General features: G+C 65.0%; 4 protein-coding genes and 1 long non-coding RNA gene across 7 annotated transcripts; 2 read left to right on the top strand and 3 right to left on the bottom strand.

Annotated features, from left to right (window-relative positions):
- Positions 1-91: 91 nt before the first annotated feature.
- Positions 92-4742, bottom strand: TMEM145 (transmembrane protein 145). The gene is made up of 15 exons (XM_059718683.1): positions 4608-4742; positions 3945-4019; positions 3797-3874; positions 3507-3593; positions 3240-3341; positions 3079-3163; positions 2863-2934; positions 2545-2613; positions 2243-2323; positions 1936-2014; positions 1761-1854; positions 1495-1667; positions 1302-1422; positions 1026-1229; positions 92-578 (listed from the first exon to the last, which is right to left on the bottom strand). The coding sequence occupies exons 1-15, from the start codon at positions 4698-4700 to the stop codon at positions 366-368; spliced, it is 1626 nt and encodes a 541-aa protein (XP_059574666.1). The 5' UTR covers positions 4701-4742; the 3' UTR covers positions 92-365.
- Positions 4743-7507: 2765 nt separating this feature from the next.
- LOC102572676 (toll-like receptor 13) lies at positions 7508-10927 on the top strand. Its single transcript, XM_006277720.4, has one exon. The coding sequence runs from the start codon at positions 7565-7567 to the stop codon at positions 10457-10459; it is 2895 nt and encodes a 964-aa protein (XP_006277782.4). The 5' UTR covers positions 7508-7564; the 3' UTR covers positions 10460-10927.
- PRR19 (proline rich 19) lies at positions 10907-12258 on the bottom strand. Of its 2 annotated transcripts, XM_019485656.2 has the most exons (3): positions 11704-12258; positions 11542-11624; positions 10907-11298 (listed from the first exon to the last, which is right to left on the bottom strand). In XM_019485656.2, the coding sequence occupies exons 1-3, from the start codon at positions 12173-12175 to the stop codon at positions 10960-10962; spliced, it is 894 nt and encodes a 297-aa protein (XP_019341201.2). In that variant the 5' UTR covers positions 12176-12258; the 3' UTR covers positions 10907-10959. The 2 variants fall into 2 exon arrangements, with proteins under 2 accessions (XP_019341201.2, XP_059574670.1); XM_059718687.1 differs by having other exon boundaries at positions 10907-11624.
- A 252-nt stretch (positions 12259-12510) lies between these two features.
- Positions 12511-14935, top strand: LOC132245582 (uncharacterized). Its single transcript, XR_009457285.1, has 2 exons — positions 12511-13206; positions 13759-14935. It is a non-coding gene; the product is annotated as an uncharacterized LOC132245582 (long non-coding RNA).
- A 2627-nt stretch (positions 14936-17562) lies between these two features.
- On the bottom strand, positions 17563-20533 carry CD79A (CD79a molecule). Of its 2 annotated transcripts, none has more exons than XM_019485658.2 (5): positions 20458-20533; positions 18453-18956; positions 18107-18225; positions 17936-18004; positions 17563-17829 (listed from the first exon to the last, which is right to left on the bottom strand). In XM_019485658.2, exons 2-5 carry the CDS (start codon positions 18919-18921, stop codon positions 17716-17718), a joined length of 771 nt encoding a protein of 256 aa, XP_019341203.1. In that variant the 5' UTR covers positions 18922-18956; positions 20458-20533; the 3' UTR covers positions 17563-17715. The 2 variants fall into 2 exon arrangements, with proteins under 2 accessions (XP_019341203.1, XP_006277781.2); XM_006277719.4 differs by lacking the exon at positions 20458-20533 and adding an exon at positions 19633-19784.
- Positions 20534-22279: the final 1746 nt, after the last annotated feature.

The raw sequence follows: 22279 nt of genomic DNA, 5'->3' as shown, positions 1-22279 counted from the left end.
TGTGCCCCCACAGTGCAGTGCATCACCCCTGCAATGCAGTGCATCACCCCCAGATTGCCGTGTCCCCCCAGAAGAGACGCAGAGTCCCGTGGAAACACGAGAATCCTCTTTATTTTGGCAAAACTGGCTCTGGCTGGACTCAGGAGGTGCCAGCATCCACAGCACCGATGGGGAGGGTCCGGGGGTGCGTGGCCCCAGCTGGGAGGGGGTCCCGGGGAGGAGGGGACAGGCCCTGCAAGGGCTGGGGGGGGGCAGAGATAGGTGCTTGGGGCCCCTGGGGGGAGGAGAGGAGGGACCGGGGCACCCCACGGCCCTGGGACCCCACCTCCCTGCAGTGGGGGGGTGCGGGATGGTGGGGGCAGGGGTTACACGGGCCGGGCACTGGCCGTGTGCATGCTGAAGTACTCGGTGAAGCCGTTCTGGGTATGCAGCTGGGGTGCGTGCAGCTGGTAGGGTGGGGGCTGGCTCTCAGCCCCCCCTCCTGGCTTCGGGGCCACAGAGCTGCCCAGCTCTGCCGATGTGGTCACCACTGCACCACGCTGCTCCAGGGCTGGCGTCTCCTCCACCTGCTTCCGGGCCTGCGGGGACAAGCAGGGTCAGCACGGGAGGGGGATGCGATGCAGCTGGCTCTGGCGTGGGCATTAGGGCTGGGTGTAACCGGGTCTCTGGGTTGTAGCTGGCTCAGGCGGGATGTCAGGGCTGGTATCACAGGCCTGGGATGCGGCTGGCTCTGGGGTGGGCACTGGGGATAGTATCACACCCAGGGAGGCAGCTGGCTCTGGGTTGGGCATCAAGGAGGGTATCACACCCTGGGATGTGGCTGGCTCTGGGGTGGACATTAGGGCTGGGTGTAACAGGGTCTCTGGGTTGCAGCTGGCTCAGGCAGGATGTCGGGGCTGGTATCACAGGCCTGGGATGCAGCTGGCTCTGGGGTGGGCACTGGGGATGGTATCACACCCAGGGATGCAGCTGGCTCTGGGGTGGGCGACACGGCGCATCCCCCCCTCCCCCAGGTGGTGCCTCACACTGGCAGCAGGCGCCGGGGGCCCATGGGGAATGGAGAAGAGTTCGGTGAAGTTGGGCACGGAGTCGCTGATGAAGGTGACATTGCCGTAGACGTGATGTGGGAACTTGGCGCCTGGCGCCGCCCCCTCCTCCACGATGCCAATCTGCGACGTGCGCACATGGTACGGGAAGTTCTTGTTGGCGGCCGACGGGCGCGTCATGATCTGGGGAACACGATGGGGGGAGTCAGGGTTGGGAGGGGCCCAGGGGGGCGGTCCTGTGGGTCCTGCACTCACCAGGAAGACGGCATGCGCGTAGAGGTGGATCCCCAGCTGGATCCCATTGACAATCTTCTCCCGCGCCCACTTGGGGATGCCGAAGTTGGCAATGAGTGCTGTGACAGGCACCGCGAAAAACCTGGAGGTGGGGGGGAGGGGTCAAAGCGGGGTCCCCGTGCGCTCACAAGGGACCCCAGCCCTGTCCGCTCACCAGAGCGTGTAAGCGGCGAAGAAGGGCACGTAGAACGGCTGCTTCTCCGGGAACTGCTTGAGCGTGATGAGCACGGCATAGCAGAACCAGACGTAGGCCAGGCCCTGCAGCGCAATGAGCCCGTAGCCGGCCGGCGACTCATACGTGTACAACACCTGTGCTGGGTCAAAAAACTGCCCCAGGGGTGACGGGGGGGGGGTGGGTCAGTGGGGCAACGCGGGGGGGGGGGGGAGGAGAGCCCTGCCCCCACCACATCCGAGCCTCACTTCAGCCTCATAGATGAAGAGGACGACGTGCGTGATGGTGTAGAGCGTCATGTAGACCGACAGCTTCACTGAGCCCGCATGGCTGATGCGGCCCCTGGTGGGGGGCAAGGGGGTGAGAACCCAGGCATCTGGGCCACCCCCACCCTGTGCCCAAAGAACCCAAGTGCCTGGGTACCTGGTGACAGTAAAGCCCTTGCCCAGAAGGATCAGCATCAGGAGGAAGACGAGGAAGCTGATGGAGAACAGCAGCTTGGCTGGGGAAGGGGAAAGGGGGTGAGTCAGGGCCCTTGTACACTGCACAGGGATGCTCGCACAAGGGCCTGGGGCATGTCGCACGGGGCCATGGGATGAAGCAGGGGTGGGGGGTCACGTGCTGGGGGTCTCCCATGTCGCACAGAGCTGCTGCCCCTCTCACCTGCCTGCTGCTCGCACGTGTGGTCCCCTGAGCTCACGCTTGCCCCTCACACAACCCCAGCACCTACCCAAAATCTTGAGGCTGCCATTGCCGACCCCATCGCAGGCGTATTGGCCCCAATAGATGCAGAAGAAAAGCAGGCTCAAGGCTGGGGGGGGGAAACACAGTGAGACCACCGCTCCGGTGCCCCTCACTCCCAATTCATGGCCCCTGCCCACCCAGCCCTGCCGGTGCCCCTCACTCCCAACCCACGGCCCCTGCCCACCCAGCCCTGCCGCTGCCCCTCACTCCCAACCCACGGCCCTTGCCCGCCTAGCCCTGCCAGTGCCCCTCACTCCCTACCCGCAGCCCCGGCCCCACCAGCCTCACCCTCCACACCAGCAGCCGTCATGAACATCTTGTAGGTCGTGTGCAGCAGCTGCCGCCCCTTGAGCAGATCTGAGGCAGGACAGATGAGCAGGGACAAGGACAAGGGCAGAGGAAGGGACAGACGGATGGGCTGGGGGCGGGGCCAGAAAAGCCCCCTTGAACTCCACCAGAGCTGTGCAGAGTGCAGGGACCGCCCCCCCACCAGGGCCCTGGGGTCATGACCTTCCAGCCAGGGTCCCCCATTCACCCCAGCACCCCCCTTTCCTGCCCACCCTTGATTCCCTTGACCCCCCACAGGGTACGTGCCCCCCCACTCACAGCCAAAGTAGCAGGAAACGAAGAAGATGAGAATGAAGATGAGGAGGAAGGTGATGTCAGTCTCCAGGATGCCTGGGTGGTGGTGGGGGGCAGTGAATGCTGGGGGGGCCATGATGCCTCCTCCACTTGCTTCCCCCACCCCGGGGAACACAGGGGGATCCCCAGCCCTACTGCTGCCCCTCCCTCCCCACCTGCAGCCCCAAGCAAAGAACGCACCAAACTCGTCGGCAGAGAAGTGCCGTGTCCAAAACGACTTCCCGTTGGTGAGCACCATCTCATACTCCAGCTCCAGCCCATCGCCCTGTGTGGAGGGGGCAGAGGTGAGTGATTGGGGGGATGACGGCAGGGTGGGGGGGAGGGGGGGGCTGGGCACTCACCCCGCACTTGCTGAGCGCCACGTACCACCAGCGCTCGCGCACGGAGCGGAAGCTGCGGCCGCTGGCACAGCTCAGGTACCGCACGGCATCCTCCACCACCACCTGGGGGCACGGGGGCATCAGGGTGGGCGTTGGGCCTCCCCAGCTGGCGCTCGGGGGGGGCAGTGTAGGGTTAATGCTGGCCCCAGACAGTGCTGGGAGGCTTCGGGGGGCCTGTGGCAGCCAGTTCTGGCCCCTGGGGTTTTGGCGACCTCGGGGGGGGCCTACCTGGCAGCCGGACCAGGCGTACTGTGTGGTGAGGTTGATGACCTGGTTGTTCTCAGGCCGGATCACAGACTCCTTCATCAGACAGTCCTGGGGAGGGTGGTTAGACCTGCAGGGCCCCCCCACATGCCAGAGGGGAGGGCGACCCCAAGCACTAGGCCCCCATTCCCCCCAGCCAGCTGACCCCTCTGCCCCCCAGCAGGGGCATCCCCCCACCCACTGCAGCTGCCCCCGGCCCAAGGGGACCTCGCTAGCAAGGCCAGCCTCGTTAACCCTGGGGCCCGGCGCCCCACCTGCTCGCCCTTCTTGTAGACGGCCGGCCACTGCGAGGGGTCGTCGAAGTAGAGCAGGATGTTCTCGCAGCATTTGGCCTGGGGGGACACGCAAGAGGGGTCAGGGGGTGCCCGGCACCCGGGCGGGGGCGCGGGGGGCCGCTCTCACCTCGGGGTAGCGGAAGCGGAAATCCAGGCGCCCATAGTCCGACAAGAAGCAGAAGCGGGTGAGGAAGACCCAGTCCTGGGGGGCAGAGACGGGGCGTCCTGAGGGGGGCTGAGCCTCGCGGCGCGGAGCGGGCTGGGACCCGGTGTGCGGGCGCCCCCCCTTGTCACCCCCGCCCAACAGAGGAGCGAGACCCCGTTGTCCGGACACAGCCCCTGCAATGCCCCCGCCCCCGGGTGCGGGACAGCCCGGCCCCCGGCCCCCGGCCCCCGGCCCCCGGCCCGGGGAGAAGCGAAGCCGGCGCCGGGCGCCCAGCCCCTGCGCCCTGACCCCCGGCACCGCCTGAGCCCGCTCCCGCTGCAGGGGCCGCAGGACCCGGGTGTCCGGGCTCCCGCAGGCCCCGCTCCCCTCCCCGGGAGCCCGGACGCCGGCCCCAGCGCCGCTCTGCCCGTGGCCCTCGGCCCCGCACCCGGCACCATCCCGCAGCGGGGCGCCGGGCTGGCCGTCGCCATGGCGACCCGCACCGCGCCGCGCCGCGCCGGGATGGGATGGGGTGGGGTGGGGTGGGGGAGACCCCAAACCCCCGCTGCCATGGTGACGGGCCAAGCGCCTGTTCCCGGGGCAACCGCGGCCGGGGGGTCGGCGCGGCGCGGGGCGCGGACCCACCTCCTTGGTGCTGATGTTGGCCCGCACGTACTTGCCGCCGCCGCCGCGGAGCAGCGCCAGCACCGGCAGCAGCGCCGCCACCAGCCCCGCCATGGCCGGCCCCGATCCGGCCCGGCCCGGCCCCCGCCCGCAGCGCCCCGGTCCGCCCGCAGCACCGCGCCGCCCCGCGCGCCGCCCCGAAATCCCGCGCAGCCCGGAGCGCGCACGGCGACCCCGCCCGCTCGCCCGCCTGCCCCGCCCCCGCCCCGGGACCCCCGCGCCCCCGGCCCGCCACTGCCCCCTCCCCCGACCTCCTCCACCCCCAGCCCTCTTCACCCCCCTGCACCCCTGGCCCACAGCTGCCCCCTGCCCCTTCCACCACCCCCCCCCCGCGCCCCCAGCCCCCTCCACCCCCGGCCCTCTCCATCCCCCAGGCCCCCGGCCCCCTCCATCCCCCCAGCACCCCTGACCCCCACCTCCCTCCATCCCCCAGCACCCCTCGGGCACTAGCGCCCCTGGCCCCCTCCATCTCCCCAGTGCCCCCGGCCCCCAGCTCCCTCCATCCCCCCCAACCCGCCCAGCACTCCCGGCTCCCTCCCTCCCCCAGCACCCTGCCGGCTCCCTCCATCCTTCCGACCCCCCTGGCTCCCTCCATCCCCCCAGCACCCTCGGCCCGTTACTGCCCTCAGCTCCCTCCATTCCCTCAGTGCCCCCCCAACCCCCCCAGCTCCCTCCATCCCCGCAGCGCTCCCCCAGCCCACTAGTGCCCTCTGGGACCCCTGCTCTCCCCCATCTGCAGCAGTTCCCCCAGGACCCTCCACCACCCACATACCCTGAGTGCCCCCCAGGACCACACAATCCAGGTGACCTATCACCTGGACAAGGGAAAAGAGATTGATGTCATATATATATCTTGACGTTAAAAAAGCCTTCGAGCTGGTATCCCATGATCACCTCTTGGCAAAACTAGCTAACTGAGGTCTCAACCTCACCACGATCTGCTGGCTGGGGAATTGGCTCCGTGGTCGGACCCAGCGGGTGGTGGTTGAAGGAAGTCAATCGTTGCGGTGCCCTGTGACTAGTGGGGTCCCCTAGAGCTTTGTCCTTGAGCCTATACTATTCAACATTTTCATCAATGATGTAGACATTGGAGTCAGAAGCGGACTGGTCAAGTTCGCAGATGACACCAAACTCTGGGGTAAAGCATCCACACCTGAGGACAGGAGGGCGATCCAGGCTGACCTGGACAGGCTCAGCAAATTGGTGGACGAAAACCTGATGGTGTTCAACACCAAAAAATGCAAGTTCTCCACCTTGGGAGGAAAAACCCACAGCATGCTTATAGGCTCAGCAGTGCTACGCTGGTTAGCACTACAGACAAAAGGGACTTGGGGGTCATGATTGACCACAAGATGAACATGAGCCTTCGGTGTGATGCTGCGGCCGGTAAAGCGAGCAAAACACTGGCTTGCATCCATAGATGCTTCTCAAGTAAATCCCAGGACGTCATTCTCCCCTTGTACTCGGCCTTGGTGAGGCCGCAGCTGGAGTACTGCGTCCAGTTTTGGGCCCCACAATTCAAAAAGGATGTGGAGAAACTTGAGAGAGTCCAGAGAAGAGCCACGTGCATGATCAGGGGTCAGGGAAGCAGACCTTAAAAGCGCAGGCTCAGGGGTGATCTGGTGGCTGCCTATAAGTTTATAAGGGGTGTTCACCAGGATCTGGGGGAACGTCTGTTCACCAGAGCGCCCCAAGGAATGACGAGGTTGAATGGTCACAAACTCCTCCATGACTGTTTCAGGCTGGACATAAGGAAGAACTTCTTTACTGTCCGAGCCACCAAGGTCTGGAATAGACTGCCACTGGAGGTGGTTCAAGCACCCACTTTGAATGCTTTCAAGACACATTTGAACATTTATCTTGCTGAGATCCTATGACCCCTACTGACTTCCTGCCCCTCGAGTGGGGGGGCTGAACTCAATGATCTTCAGCGGTCCCTTCCAGCCCGAATGTCTATGAAATCCCCCCAGTGCCACCCACAGTCCCTCCATCCCAATGCTCCCAGCTCCCCCCATCCCACCAGTTCCCCCCAGGTATCCCCCAACCCCCAATCCCTCTCCCCGTGCCCCCCATCCCTCCACCCACCTGCAGTCACCCCGTGTCCCTCACATCCCCTCAGGGGTTCCCCATCAGTTGTGGGAGTCCCCCCCAAGAGGAATCAAAATCAGCGGGGGGGGGGGGGGGAATCTCCAGCTCAAAGGAGAAATGAAAGTGGGCGGGGGAGGGGGGGTGCTGGGGTTGTCCTGCCCCCGACTCCAACCAGCACAAAACCCAGGAGTCTGGGCCCTGCCACCCCTGCTCCAGCCCAACAGACCCTGAGGGGCAGGACAGGGCCCACGTGTCCAGGCCCCCAGCCCCTCCCGCCCCAGGCCCCACAGTCTGGGCGGGGCTGGGAGGGAGTCTGGGGCCGCACGCATCAGCTGGAGCATGACTGAAAGCGAGACCCGTGGCACTTCCCCTCTGCCCGTGCCATCAGTGCAGACGCTCCGGTTCCAGCCACATGCAGGTAGGGCCCCAGGGCTGGGGGCAGAACCCAGACGTCCTGGCTCCCAGCCCCCTGCTCATACCCCAGACCCCCATTCCTCTCCCAGAGCTGAAGAGAACCCAAGCATCTGGGCCCCAGCCCCCTGCTCTGACCCCCAGGCCTCCCTCTCCCCCTGCAGCTGGGCAAGGAACCCAGGCAGCTGGGCCTCTGCTCCCGGCCCCCAAACCCAAGAACCCAGGGATCCAAGCCCCCAGGCTCGAGGGGTGCAGATTGTCCTGGGAAGACCTGGGAGCCCAGACACCTGGGTTTTCCTGACTCTGGTAGGTCCGGTTGGAGCACCCAGACACCTGGGTTCTCCAAGCTCCAGCAGGTGGGGGTGAGACACCCGGACGCCTGGGTCCTCAAACCACCCGTTCCCTTGCAGGACCCAGAGATGGAGCAGGGACACGGCAGTCTGGCCCAGCATGGCACGGCACTGCTGGCACTGATGCTGGTGCTGGTGCGGGCACCAGGGGTGCCGGCCTACGGTTTCCGCAACTGCCTGCAGGCACTAGATGACCCCGGGCACTTCCGCTGCATCCAGCGCTTCCTGAGCAACATGGCCGGTGCAGTGGGTGACCTGCCGGCCAACACCACAGTGCTGGAGGTGGCTCACAACACCATTGCCTGCCTGCTGCCTGGCGCCTTCACCCACCTGCCCGCGCTGCGCAGTCTGCACCTGCCCTTCAACCAGCTGTGCGACCTGGCGCCTGGTGCCTTTGTTGGCCTGCAAGCCCTACAAAGCCTCAACCTGTCCCACAACCAGCTGCAGACACTGCCCACTGGAGCCTTCACTGGCCTGCCCAACCTCACCGAGCTGGTGTTGAATACCAACCCGTTGCGCACGCTGCCGGTGGATGCCTTTGGACCGCTGCCCAACCTGCGCCACCTGCTGCTCTGCTCCTGCCACCTGTGTGACTTCGGCGCCATAGCACAGAGCCTGCAGGGTTTGACGGCACTGCAGGAGCTGAGCCTGTGCGGCAACAGGCTGCGAGCACTGGGCCCCAGCCCGGGCTTGCCGCCCTCGTTGGCCGTGCTGCGGCTCTGCAACAACTCGCTGGTAGCGGTGGACGGCGGCGGGCATGCACTGTTGGCGGGTGTGCGTGACCTGGACCTCAGCTACAACAACCTGTCAGATGCCGACTCCTTCGCCCGCGTGAGCCTCGCCCACCTCAACATCCTGCGGCTGGCGGGCAACCAGCTGGACCCCTTCCAGCTGCTGGCCGTGTCCAATGTGCCAAACCGCAGCTTGGACTTCTCAGGGCTGCCACTGGGTGCCAAGGGCGTGCACGGCGTGTGCCGGTGCCTGGGCCCTGCACCCTTGACTCAGCTCCTGCTGCAGCACCTGGAATTGCATGTGCTGCACAACGGCTCGCTGGCCGCCTGTCCGCCCATGCGGGCGCTGGACCTGTCAGGCAACCGGCTGCGGGCGCTGGGCTGTGTGGGTGAGTTCCTGTCAGCGCCGCAGCGTGCGGTGCTGGAAAACCTGACAGCCGAGCACAACTTGCTGGCGGGACTGGGCAGCTGCCTGCAGGCCATGCGCCTGCCAATGCTGCGGGAGCTCAACCTGAGCTACAACCGTGTGCTGTCGGTAGGGCGGGGCGCCTTCGCCTTTGCCCCCAACTTGCGTGCACTACGACTCAACATCAACACTGTGGCCTTCCTGCACCGGCAGGCACTGGGAACACTGCCTGGCCTGACCGAGCTGCGGCTGGACAACAACCTGCTGACTGACTTATATATCGAGAGCTTTGCTGGTCTACCGCGCCTGGAGACCCTCAACCTGCGCAACAACCGTGTTGCTGTGCTCTTCCCTGGCGTCTTCAAGCACCTCGGCCGCCTGCGCACCCTGGACCTGGGCGGCAACATCCTGCGGCGCCTCACACCCGCCGCCTTCCACGGCCTTGGCAGCCTTGCCCGGCTCTACCTGGATGGCAACCACATCGCCTATATCAGTGCCGACATCTTCCAGCCCGTGCAGACCACACTGGAGGTGCTGGACCTCAAGGGCAACCGACTGCAGTACATCACGGCACAGCTGGCACACGAACCGCCCTTCCTATACCTAAACCGTCTCACTGACCTCAAGCTGCAGGCACAACAGCCGTACGGCCTGAAGCTCATCCCGCATCACTTCTTCCGCGGGCTCACAGCACTACAGGCACTCTACCTGGCGCAAAACAAGCTGCTGAGTGTGCCGCCCGATGCCTTCGATGACCTGGCACAGCTGCGCTACTTGACGCTGGCTGACAGCAGCAACGGCATGTGGGACCTGCCACCCGGTGTCTTCAAGAACCTGAGCCGCCTGCGTGTGCTGGACCTAGAGAACGCTGGCGTGCACACGCTCTCACTCGAGGTGCTGGGTAACCTTACCCAACTTGAGGAGTTGCGGCTGGCCAAGAATGAGCTGCGCACTTTCAACGGCAGCGTGGCACGGGCTCTGCGCACCCTGCACTACCTGGACCTGCGCAAGTGCCCACTGAGCTGTGCCTGTGCCGATGCCTGGCTCTGGCCTTGGCTCAACAGCAGCCATGCACAGGTGGTCTACCTGTACAACCTCACCTGTGCCAGGCGTGGGCCACCCACCTACCTGCACGGCTTCAGCACCACTGTCTGCTTCCTGGATGTGGGGCTCTACCTCTTCGCTGCCACGGCGCCGGCACTGCTGCTGTTCATGGCGCTGCCCGTGCTGTACCTGCGTGCCTACTGGCGCCTACGCTACCACTGGTTCCTGCTGCGCTCCTGGGTCAATGAGCGATGGCAGCGGGCAGACGAAGGACACTACCGCTATGATGCCTTTGTGTCCTACAACTCAGCTGACGAGGCATGGGTTCTGCAGGACCTGGTGCCACAGCTGGAGGGCGCCGGCCTGTGCCTCTGCCTGCACCATCGGGACTTCCGCCTGGGCCGCAGCATCGTGGACAACATCGTGGACGGCATCTACAGCAGCCGCAAGACAGTGTGCGTGCTAAGCCGACGCTACCTGCGCAGCGAATGGTGCTCGCTGGAGATCCAGCTGGCCAGCTACCGCCTCTTTGACGAGCTGCGCGACGTGCTGGTGCTGGTGCTGCTGGAGGACGTGCCAGAGCGCGAGCTCTCCGCCTACCACCGCATGCGCAAGGTCATGCTGCGCAAGACCTATATCCACTGGCCGCCCGAGCCTGCTGCCCAGTCCCTCTTCTGGGCCCAGCTGTGCTGCGCCGTGCGGGGCAGCCATGCCGATGGTAAAGACGAGGAACTGTGCTGCTTCGATGACCCTGGCACGGTGGGGCCCGGCCCAGGTAGCTGATCCCCAGCTCATGGCGTGGGACTGTGGGGGGGGCTCCCCTGTACAATCCACCATGCAAATGGTCATGACACAGCATTGCCCGCTCCCACGTGTCCTTCATGCCATGCCATGCCATGCCATGCCATGCCAGGGCTGGGGTGGATGGAAGAGCAGGGAGGCGGTTTCCTGCTAGACTCTGCAGGTGTCCCAGCCAGGCCCCCTCCCCTCACCCCACAGCCTGCAACCCCTTCCCACAGCTGGAGAGAACCCAGGCATCCGGGCTGCGGGGCCCCTGCTCTCTCTCACTACCCAGCCCGCACCTGCCTGCCGAGCTCAGGATGTAGACTAGCCCCTGGGAGAACTGAAACGAGCTGTGGCTCATGGCTCCTTAGAGCTGCCTAATCGCCCCCCCAGGGAGAAGCAGCAGTGCCCATGGGGGGAGAGCGCTGCACCAAGAACAGCCTGTGCTCAAGTGCAAGAACTGCCTTTATTGGGGCACCGGCAGCAGGCGGCCAGGGGTCTCAATACAGCCTCATACGGGGGAAGGCCCAGGCCTCGGGGCTGGAGCCGGTTTGCGCGGTCGGGGCGGGCGACATGCCACACTCCAGCGCTGCCGAGGGCGGGAAGAAGGACAGGGGCAGGCGCTGCAGTGCCCGCAGCTCCCATGGGCCCAGGCCGGTGGCCCACGTGTGGCAGCTGCCCGGGGCCCAGGCCCAGCCGCCCACACTGGTGTCCCTGTGAGGCACTAAGGCTTCCAGGCGGGGGTCCTCAAGGGTCTTGCCAGGGTTCCACATGCCAGCAGGCGGCCCTGGGGCAGCTCCCTCAATGGTCCTGAGTGTGGGATCCTGGCACGGACTCAGCTGGTATGGGGAAAGGGTGCTGGGGAATGGCGGGCTGTGCCAGGAGCTGCTCGCCACCCTGCCAGCCGCGATGGCCGTCTTGTCCCCGGGCTCCCAGGCAGCAGCCCCCACCGCAGGCAACGGGATGGGGAGGCAGAAGGCCGCGCCAGACGCCTGCATAGGAGAAAAGGGCGCAGACTGGCGGGCGCCCACGCCAACAGCGAAGCGCCCCGGCTCCCAGCACACACGTGTGCACGAGCTCACCATGTCCTCAGGGGACGACAGCCAGGCTCCCGCCCTTCTCCTCTTCCCACCGGCTGGCGAGGACTCGGGTGTGCTGGCAGGACCTGCGGCAAAGGGAGTCCTCAGCCACGCGGCACAGGGCACCAGGCGCCTGTCCCCACGCCGGCCGGGCAGCGCACTCACCTCGGTGCCGCAGGAGGGCAGTGAGGTCCGGCAGGCCGTGGTGCCGCTGCAGCAAGGCGCCGAGCACGGCCTGGCGCCGCTCACGCACCAGGCTGCGCCCCGGGAAGGCTGTTTCGATGTCCAGGAGGGGCTGGAGCTGGTGGGCGAGCTCCCGCACGGCTTCGCCCACGCTGCCCGGCACTGGCGGCACATTCTCTTTGCCTGACGTGGCTCCGGGGCCGGGCCCCATCGGCACGGGGCTGGGCTGCAGCAGCCGGGCGATGTCGGCCGACTTCACCTCGTGGTTGAAGAGCCCCGCGTGCTGCGTGAGCCGGTGCTGCGTGATGACCACGGGGCGGGCGGCAGCCGTGGCGGGGGCGCGGCCAGGCGGTGGCGGTGGTCGGGCCCGGCCGAACTTGGCTGAGTCGCGCTCCTGCCGGGTCCTGCGGCGCCGGACGCGGGCTGGCGGGCACAGGGCGCTGGGGCGCGGCATCCCGCCCCTCGGTGCTGCAGAGCAGAGGGAGGGGTGCTGAGCAGCACCAGGACGGGGCCCCCACTGGCTGCACCCCAGCGAGGCCCCCCCCCGCGCCCCAATTGCCCTCCCACCCCCACACCCCCACCGGCCCACAGCCCCCATAACGCCCCGCCCCCTCGGAAGCCCCGCCCCCAGGAGCCCTTCTACCCCTTCGAGGCCCCTCCCTTTCCCACAATGCCCCACCCCCTAGGTCCCCACCATAAACCCCACCCATTAGCCCCAACCCCACAGAGCCCCTCCCCTTTCATCTTCTCCCCCAGGCCCCGCCCCCACCTGCAGCCCCTCCCCCTCAACCGCCGCGCGAGGTCTTCCTCCTGCCCCGTCCCTCGCGTAGTGGGCGTGGCCAGGCGACGCTACCCCGGGGCCCCGCCCCCTGCGCTTCTCGCGCCTCGCCCGTTCCCGCGCTGCCCGCGGATTGGCCACCGCCTCTTTCCCGCTCCCTGCTGTGCCACGCGCTGATTGGCCGCGGTCCGGCGAGGGCGTCCGCTGATTGGCGGAGGGTTTTTGACGGACTGCGCGCGAGGGGAGAAGGGGGCAGAGGGAGCAGCAGCAGCGGCTCCGCAAACGTTTCCACCTGCGGCGGCTGCGAGCGTGGGCCCGGCCCGGGAGCCGCCCGCTGCCGCGCCTGGCCCCGCGGGAGGGCGCGCGGCCCCGGTGGAGCCGGGGGCGGCGAGGGGGGAGCGCCGGCGGCAGCACGGCGTCTCCCCGCCATGAGCCCTCCTTGCCCGTCTTCGAGGGAGGCGGCTGTTCCCGCGGCGCTGGAGGGGACGTGCGGGTGTGAAAGGCGTGGCGGCGGCGCACGCCTGGTCTCCGTGCCCCGCGGGTTTCTCCTTCCATCCCCCGGCCCGGCCCGCCTGAGCCACACTCGGGCCGCATCCGCTGTCCTGGCAATGATGGATTTCTTCATTAGGTCTCCCCACCTCCAAACCCGCCTTGGCGTGTCGCCCCCGCCTCCGAGTGGGGTGAGGGATGGATGCCGAAACTGCTAGGTACCAGGGCAGGGGTCGATGAGACGCGCTGCTTAGGCGGCTCCATTAATTCACGTCTCCCTGGGGGAGCCTGCTCCGTGTGGCGCAGCCCCCCCGCCCCCCTCCACGCACGCACGCACACACGCGCGCTGCACCCCCCAGGCTCAGCGGGGTTCACCGGTTGCATTTTCTGCTCCTCCAGCCACCCGGAGAGCAAGCATTCGCCCTGCCTCGACTCACGGCAAGGGGCGAAGCCAAACCGCGCAGGCCAAAGAGGGGTGGTGGCCATTTCCCCCGCCTGTGCCGGCGGCGCAGAGACAGGAAACGTGCTGCTTGCGCGCAGCATTCGGTGGGGCTCAAACCGCGCGGTGACATCTCTTTTAGCCACGGCGGGGGGCGGACTCGGGGTTTCCAAACCGCTCCCAAGTCAACGGCGGTTTCCGAGCGCTCGCTCTGCCTCTTATTTATAACACGTTAAGTGACGTGGCGGCAGGCGCGGAGCTGCTCCTTACGTAACGAAGCATTAACTCGCTAAATCGTCCGTGTGAAAAGAACTAACGCTCTGTCTTTCAGCGCGGGCAATTATTCTGCACCTCGCTACCTTCGCTCGTTACGCCGCGCCGCGAAACCAATTACGCTGTAACAACTGCAATAAGCTGCCGGTCCTGCTCGGATGCGCAGGGGAGCGCGCGGCGGGGAGACAGGGGTGCGCAGAAGACGACCTTATTACCGGTCTTCCCCGTCTCGGGTTCCCGTGACTCTGTGACAGCCAGAACGCGCCAGTGCCGGCAGGCCCCGGCACCGGGATGCTAATAATTTCAGTCATGTCTGTCTCGCAGCATTTGGAAATATATTAATCTTTCTTACACCTCCAGTCAGAACCTTCAGGCCACCCTATAAATCCAGCAGTTTGAAAAAGGGAAAAAAGAACAGGCAGGACATCCGTCAAGGAAGCTTATTAAATATCTCTGCTGATTAATCTTATTGACGAGGTGAACCCCCGTAATTTTCTCCGCAGCGACTTGCACGCGGAAAGAGCTATGGGCCTGCTACTTCCAGCCGAGGTGACTGCTGCAACTAACAATTAAGTAATGAACAGATAATAGCGTTACTGTTAACCGTAATAAGTGAAGCCCAGAGTCATGAGCCGATGGTTTCAATAAATCACTTGGTACAAATATGAAGGGCCTGAAAGACGGACTGGGGGGAGGGGAAAACCTGAAAATGTGTCGATGTAGAGCGGAGGAGGATCAGGAGCAGGGTCGTGGCTCTGCACAGGCCCCTCTTAGGCTCAGCTGCAAATGCAAAAGGGAACAATTCAGCTGCCTGCCACTTCCGGAGGTGGTAAATTGAAGAGGGGAGAGTCTAGCGGAAGGGGGAGCCCAAATCAGCCCTCGCAGCAACATCCTGATTTTGACACCAGAGAGCAGGCTCGGTGGCACCCTCTCCCACCAGCTTCTCTGGCCTTCTTTTGATATAGGAGAATACTCAGACGCAGCAAAAACGAGGTTTCAAAGCTGAAAGAAAAGGGTCCATCGTGTTGCCACCCGGGTTATCAAACTTAAAAACTAAAAGTACTTTGAACACACGGGGATCCCAGTGTAACCGTATTGGTCTAGACTCTAGAGGGGAAAAAAAGGAACCAAAACTCATGGTAGAGGTGATTATCATTGCAAATAAAGACTTTTTTTTTTTCTTTCTTTTTTTTTTTTCCAAATATTAAGTTGGTTTAATAAAAGATATCATCTCAGCCCCCCTGCCCCCGGGCCGTGAGTTTTGTTGCCTGTGAATGCACAGACTTCGCCTGCTTGGGACAAAAGCGCCCTGTTTGCATGAGGCTGGGGCCGCGGAATGGGTGAAATCCTAGAACTTAAACCTTAGATGTGACCTAACCCCCACCTTTTCTCCCGCCCACTACGGATCCTCTTTGCATTTGACTATTCAAGACCTGCCCTCCCCCGTCCAAGCCTTGGATTCATCCTGATGAGCCGGGGGGCATAGACATGTCTCTCATGCAGCCCCTTGCAGCTGTTGGTTTAGCCTCCCCGCAGGCAGGCTCAGCTGCAGGGCACAGCTCCAAAACGGTTGCATCTCCACTCTCATTGCAAAGCAAACAGGCCAGGCCAGAGCAGACCGCAGAGGGACAAAGCTCCCAGAATTTGGCGTTTGTGCCATGGAGCCCAGCACCGGTAAGCCCGGCGTGGGGGAATTAGCATGATTATGAAGTGCTTTCGTCTCTGGTGGCATCATTTGCAGCTGCCTGGAAAAGGCTGCTTACCCCAAAGGGACCAGGCTCTTGAGAGAGAGAAATGCAGAAACACCCCTGTTATCTCTGGTGGGGAAAAGCTGCTCATGACAGCTCCCTCGCCACCAAGGTCAAGGCCCCTTCCCCCCACATGCACCAGGTCACAGCTGCCACTGCTCTAGATCCCTGTTCCCACCACCCCCTTAATTACAGGGTGGCTTAATTATGGCTTGGCTTCCTCCTGGGAGGTCCTGTAACAGCAGGTGGAGGCCAAGCTGGCCCCGATTGGGGTGGGCACTGGGGCAGTTATCACAGAACTGCCCTGACACCCACCCCAATCCAGCTCAGCAGCTCAAAATGCAAGTGGCAGGACACAGCTTTGCCCCTGCTTTTCCAGTGACCCAGCTCATCCGAGACCAGAAGATAGTGTCACTGCTTAGTTAATTATAATCAGAAAGTATCCGCTAACAGTGGTAGGCCAGCTCGGCTCATGTTTCCGCGCGTGCTCGCGTGCAGAGGCCTCATTCTCATTTACTCTGAGGCCGCAGAGAATTAGGCCCTGCAGGTGTCCCTGTCCACCTTGCATGGACCGAGCAAGCCCCATAACAACCTCCTCCCCAGATCTTCCCCAGCCCACACCTACAGCTTGAGAAATCAGTGAGCCACAGGACACCGATGCCTTGTGCAAGCAGCACAACTTCTGTCCAGCTTCCCCTGTTGCCCACTGTCTGCGTGCAAACCCGTCATCCCCTCTCCTCCTGCTCTGTTGTGTGTGCTCCCATGTTTGCACGCCAGTGTGGGCATGCACAGGCCTATCCAGGAGTTTCATAGCCAATCCTGAAAGCCCCCTACATTTCTTAAAGCAGCCAGGTTGGGTGAAACTGGTCTCTGGCTGCCCCTGGGCCTGCGTGGCAGGTGCGTACAGGCCTTCAGTGCAGAGAGGGGAATGCTAATGGCACCCCAGGGAACAAACAGGTCTCTGTTGCCTCTTTCCCCCTCCAATTTGTAAGCAGTGCCTGGTGCCCTTCATCCGCGAGGAGAGCCTTCCTCACCTCAGCATGCAGATGGGGTCCCCCCTCATCCCGTGGCCTGGGCCAGGTGCCCAGACCCTGCACACAGGCCTCCACTTTGGCCCCTCCAGAGAGAGGAGACTGAAGCGGCCCGCAGCGCCTATTCTTGGCTACCACGTGCAGCCCATGACACCTCTTTTCTGTGCCAGCCCGGCTCAGCACAGCGTGACACACAGGAGGGGAAGTTCCCAGCTCTGCCGCTCTCTGTTTGCACCGTTAATTAATAACTTCTGAACGGTGCTACGTGCTCCCTGTGTAACAAAGGGGGCTGGGAATTATAGATGGGGATGTCTGGATCTTAATATAACACACCCCATTGCCAGAGGGGGTGCAGTGGGAGCTCCTTTAAAGGGGGATCTGCTTCCAAGGGGTGGGAGACCCTGTTCTACCCTAGCTTTGGCCCAGGGCCAGCTCCTGGTTATGCCCACCAGCCTCGGTGAGTCTTGCCCAGTCTAACCCTAGGTCGCTGAGGACACAAGCTGGCACGTGGATGGGGAGGACAAAGCTCTTTCCACCTGGCGCTGGGCTTCTCACCAGAAACCAGAGAATCCCTGGGGACATGGTGAGTCGCCCTCACTGCATGAATCCAGCAAGCTTTTCAAGCAGGCACTTTAATGAGCCACTTTCCTAACTGCAAACCCCCAGGTTCGTTAACTGTGCCAGGGATGAGAAGGACCAAAACCTCATCACCTTCCAGCATTATGGGAAAATCAACCGCCGAGTGTGCTGGGCCAGCACTTGTAACATGTACAAGCACCCCCAAGAGCTGCTAGTCTGGGACAGAGACAATCGTGGTACGGGGTGAAAGACCTCTGCTGCCCCCAGGTACCCACGCTGGGCACGGTGTGCCAGATCCCAGGGGCCAGCCCCACCCAGAATACCCCTGTGCCAATGCCCTGCTCCATGGGGGAAGCCTCCGTGTTTCAGCAAATAAACCAACCTTCTCACACACCCATGCCACCTAGGTGCTCCTTCCTATGCCAGACTGGCCTCTCGCCCCTCCCCTTCACCAGGGAGCCCCCTGCCCATGACAGGGCAGGCGAGACAGGCCAGGGGCATGACTACAACCACACCAGGCACACTTTATTGCAGCTGCAAAGCAGACAGTGGTCCCAAGCGGCAGGGCCAGGGGTTCTTGTGTAGCAGGGCACAGGGCAGGTGCCGAGACACCTCCGTGTGGCAGGGGGCTACAGGAAGCAGGGGGGCAGCTGGGCCTTATGGCTTCTCCAGCTGGATGTCAGAGCCACGGATGTTGGCCACATCCTGGTAGGTGGACTGGAGCCCCCGTGAGATATCCTCGTACATGGAGCAGTCATCCAGGTTCAGCCCCTGCAGAGGCAACACGGCTTGTCATGGTCTGGATGGGGGTCCATGCCCCCGCACCCCCCAGGCCCTGCTGCCCCTTTCTGGCCCCCTGAACCCCTGCCCTGCTCACCTCGTACAGGTTCTCCTCCTCGTATGCGCTCTTCTTGGCCTGCAGCAGGCGCTCGTTCGCCCACCTCTTCTGTGGATGGGGACAGGTATGAGGCCAGGACCCCCAGCTCCCCCTCCTGGCCACCCCCTGACCCAGCTCCGGATGCCGGGGTTCCCCAGGAGGGGCGCTCACCCTGAAGAGCAGGAAGAGGCCAGGCCCCACAGCACAGAAGAGCAGCAGGATGCCCTCGGCCGTGATGATCTGGTTCTTGGTGGACTCCCGCATGTTCAGGAAGGACGTGGGCATGGGCTCTGCAACAGGGCACAGGTGAGACCCACGCCTGAACTGCACCCCCCCATCCCCCTCCCAGCCACCCTTGCAGGGGACCACTGCCTCGACCCACCCCAGAGCCAGCCACATCCCAGGCCTGAGATATACAGGTCAGGAGGCACTTAGCACCACTTCCATCCGCGCCTGACACCGGCATCATATGCATGCATGGATGGCCACACCGTGTCCCACCCCGTGGGTCACTCACTGCGGACACGCAGGTAGGTGCCGCAGGACTGCCCCTGCATGTCGTTCGCCTCCACACGGCAGTAGTAGAGCCCAGAGTGCTGCTTCTCAGCATGGGGGAAGGCGAGTAGGGAGGTGCCGCGGTGCCCATCCACGCTGATCCAGCGGTCCGAGCCATTGACCATGACAAGCAATTCAGTGCAGTTGGCGCTGCAGGCACGGCTCCAGATGACGGAGGCATTCGGGTTGGCCTGGAACTCACACCGCAGCTCAGCCAGGCTGCCCACCGTGACCGTGAGCGATGTGGGGCCAGGCTGTACCTGCAGCACCGACAGCGGGGGCCACGGCAGCTGGCCGGTCTTGTTGGTCTCCACCATCACGGATTCTGACTTTAGTGGCTTCGCCACTGCCTTCTGCTCGGGCACAATGGTGTTGCCCCATGGCGGGATTGTAGGCGACCCCGAGCAGTTCGTTGTGGCATTGGGGGTCATGGTCCCTGCGGATGTGACGACCCCACGCAGGCAACCTGGGGAGGGGCAGTGTTAGGGTCAGGGAGTGCGGTCCCATTGAGGCCTACAGGAGAGGACGCAGGCATCCAGGTGCTACCCAGCCCCCACCTGCCGGTAACCCTGATTTGCATGGAGTTGGCAGGAAGGAGCGGTCACGGCCCCAGCCCTGCAAAGCTGGGGGCACCAATCCAGTGGCCTAGACACCTAGGTTCCACCACAGCAATCTTTTTTGGGGGGGAGGGATCTCTGCCCTCATTTGTATCACACCTCACCCTGATTAAAACAGGACACCCCAGCCCCTGCTAATCACAGTGCTGTGTTACTGCTCCCCCAGGCCTGGGAGGGGCTGCAACCCACAGCCTGCCCCCCCCCTGCCCCCACCCGCTGTGTTTCGCTTCCTCCTTCCCGCCCCTGTTGACAGGAAACCAAACCACCCAGCAGGGAGGGGGAGGGGGGCAAACCTAAGACTATTATCAGGTGTTTTCAGGCAGGGGGGGCAATGGGACCCAGGCCCCGAGCCAGATTCCAGGGCTCAGCCCCACAGCGAGCCCTTATCCACATCTAAGCTGGGGGTACTAGAGGTCCCCAATCTGGCCCTGATGCAGCCCAAGACGTGCCCGATGGACCCAGACAACAGGCGTCCCACACCCCTGGCCTGGCCCCCGGCAGCTCCCCTGCTGCCCAGGCACCTACCTGACAGGAGGGCGAGGAAGAGGGGCAGTGTGGCCCAGCCCCATGGGGTGACCTGCAGCATGCTGCTGGCAGGACGACCCATGCACTGCCACGTCTGCCGCCCGGACCTGGGTGCTCTGCTCCCTGCGCCTGGCGGAGATGCGCCCTGGTGCCCCCGGCCGCCCGCCCCCCGCACAGCCCTTCCGGCCCCTGCCCCTGGGACCATGGGTTGGGGGAGGCTCACTGCCAGGGTGGAAAATGGAACCTGGCGTGATGCCACCCCAGAGACCCCGTTACACCCAGCCCTGACACCCACACCACAGCCAGCCGCATCCCAGGGTTTGATACCAGATCTGACACCCACCCCAGAGCCAGCTGCATCCCAGCCCTGCGATACCAAGCCCTATGTCCATCCTAGAGTTACCCACATCCCAGGGTGTGCTACCAGCCCCGATGCCCACCCCAGAGCCAGCCGCATCCCAGGGTGTGATACCAGCCCCAATGCCCACCCCAGAGCCAGCCGCATTCCAGCCCTGCGATACCAGCCCCGACGTCCACCCCAGAGCCAGCCGCATCCCAGGGTGTGATACCAGCCCCGACGTCCACCCCGTAGCCAGCTGCATCCCAGGGTGTGATACCAGCCCCGATGCCCACCCCAGAGCCAGTCACATCCCAGGGTGTGATACCAGCCCCGATGTCCACCCCAGAGCCAGCTGCATCCCAGGGTGTGATACCAGCCCCGATGCCCACCCCAGAGCCAGCCGCATCCCAGAGTGTGATACCAGCCCAAATGCCCACCCCAGAGCCAGCTGCATCCCAGGGTGTGCTACCTGCCCCGACACCCACCCCAGAGCCAGCCGCATCCCGGGCCCTGTTACACTCAGCCGTGACGCATCTCACCCCAGAGCCAGCTGCAGGTCGCCCCGCCCGCCCGCCCGCCCGCAGGCTCCACCCAGGGGCGGCCACATCTGGCCGCGGGCAGCGGAGAGCTGAGGTCGGGGCTCGTGTGGTCGCCAGGGGGCGCCTCGGAGCAGGTCTGCGGGGGGGCGCAGGCCCCTGGGGGTCCCCTGATTGCCCTGGGGCGGGAGCGGCTGTGACCGGGGAGGCTGCACGGGGATCCCTGCAGGAAGCGCGGCTTCCTGCCCCCCCGGCCCGGCCCGGCCCGGCCGGGACGAGCACCAGGCCCCGGAGCTGCCGAGCGGAAGTGCCCGTTTCCGGTCGGGCTGCGCGGGGCCGGGGCTCGGCGCCGGCAGGGGGGCAGGGACAGGGTCTCTGGGGCTGGGGGGTCGCTCGGGGTGAGATTCGGGCCCCCAGCCCCGGCCTCGGGGGATCTGGGGTGCAGAGCCTGGGGTGACGGGGATCGTTGCTGCCCCCGGAAATACGCTTGCCCCCGTCCCCGCACGGTGGAGTCTCGGGATGGGGGCAGGTGAGGGCCTGGGGGCTGCGGGCTGGGATTGCGGGGGCACCAATGTGGGGGCTGCAAGTTGGGCATCAGAGGCACCGGAGGAGTTTTGGGGGGGCAGGGGCTGCAGGTTGGGAGTGCAGGGTACAAGGAGGATGGGGGGTGCAGGTTGGGAGTGTGGGGCACCAGCAGGAGGGGGTGGGGGGTGCAGGTTGGGAGTGCGGGGCACCAGCAGGACGGGGTGGGGGGTGCAGGTCGGGAGTGCGGGGCACCAGCAGGACGGAGGGGTGCAGGTCGGGGAGTGCGGGGCACCAGCAGGACGGAGGGGTGCAGGGGGTCGGGAGTGCGGGGCACCAGCAGGACGGAGGGGTGCAGGTCGGGAGTGCGGGGCACCAGCAGGACGGAGGGGTGCAGGTCGGGAGTGCGGGGCACCAGCAGGACGGCGGGGAGGGTGCAGGTCGGGAGTGCGGGGCACCAGCAGGACAGCGGGAGGGGTGCAGGTCGGGAGTGCGGGGCACCAGCAGGACGGCGGGAGGGGTGCAGGTCGGGAGTGCGGGGCACCAGCAGGACGGCGGGAGGGGTGCAGGTCGGGAGTGCGGGGCACCAGCAGGACGGCGGGAGGGGTGCAGGTCGGGAGTGCGGGGCACCAGCAGGACGGCGGGAGGGGTGCAGGTCGGGAGTGCGGGGCACCAGCAGGACGGCGGGAGGGGTGCAGGTCGGGAGTGCGGGGCACCAGCAGGACGGCGGGAGGGGTGCAGGTCGGGAGTGCGGGGCACCAGCAGGACGGCGGGAGGGGTGCAGGTCGGGAGTGCGGGGCACCAGCAGGACGGCGGGAGGGGTGCAGGTCGGGAGTGCGGGGCACCAGCAGAACGGAGGGGTGCAGGTCGGGAGTGCGGGGCACCAGCAGGACGGCGGGAGGGGTGCAGGTCGGGAGTGCGGGGCACCAGCAGGACAGCGGGGGGGGTGCAGGTCGGAAGTGCGGGGCACCAGCAGGACGGAGGGGTGCAGGTCGGGAGTGCGGGGCACCAGCAGGACAGAGGGGTGCAGGTTGGGAGTGCAGGGCACCAGGCGTGGGAAGCCGTCGTGGTCTTGCCCCCTGCCCGGGTGGCGTGCCCCAGGGGATTATGGGTGTCAGTGGCCAGGGTGGGGGGGCAGCCCCCCGCATCATTTCCTGCTGCAGGAAGCCGCAGCGCTGCTCTCTGTAAATAATCCGGGGGCCGCTGCTTTTGTCTTAGAGCCCGGTGGAGCCGCCTTTCCGGCGGGGGA

This window comes from Alligator mississippiensis, chromosome 15, assembly GCF_030867095.1.
Source record: "Alligator mississippiensis isolate rAllMis1 chromosome 15, rAllMis1, whole genome shotgun sequence".
Classification (NCBI taxonomy): Eukaryota; Metazoa; Chordata; order Crocodylia; family Alligatoridae; genus Alligator; species Alligator mississippiensis.
This window is presented reverse-complemented; position numbering and strand designations above follow the sequence as displayed.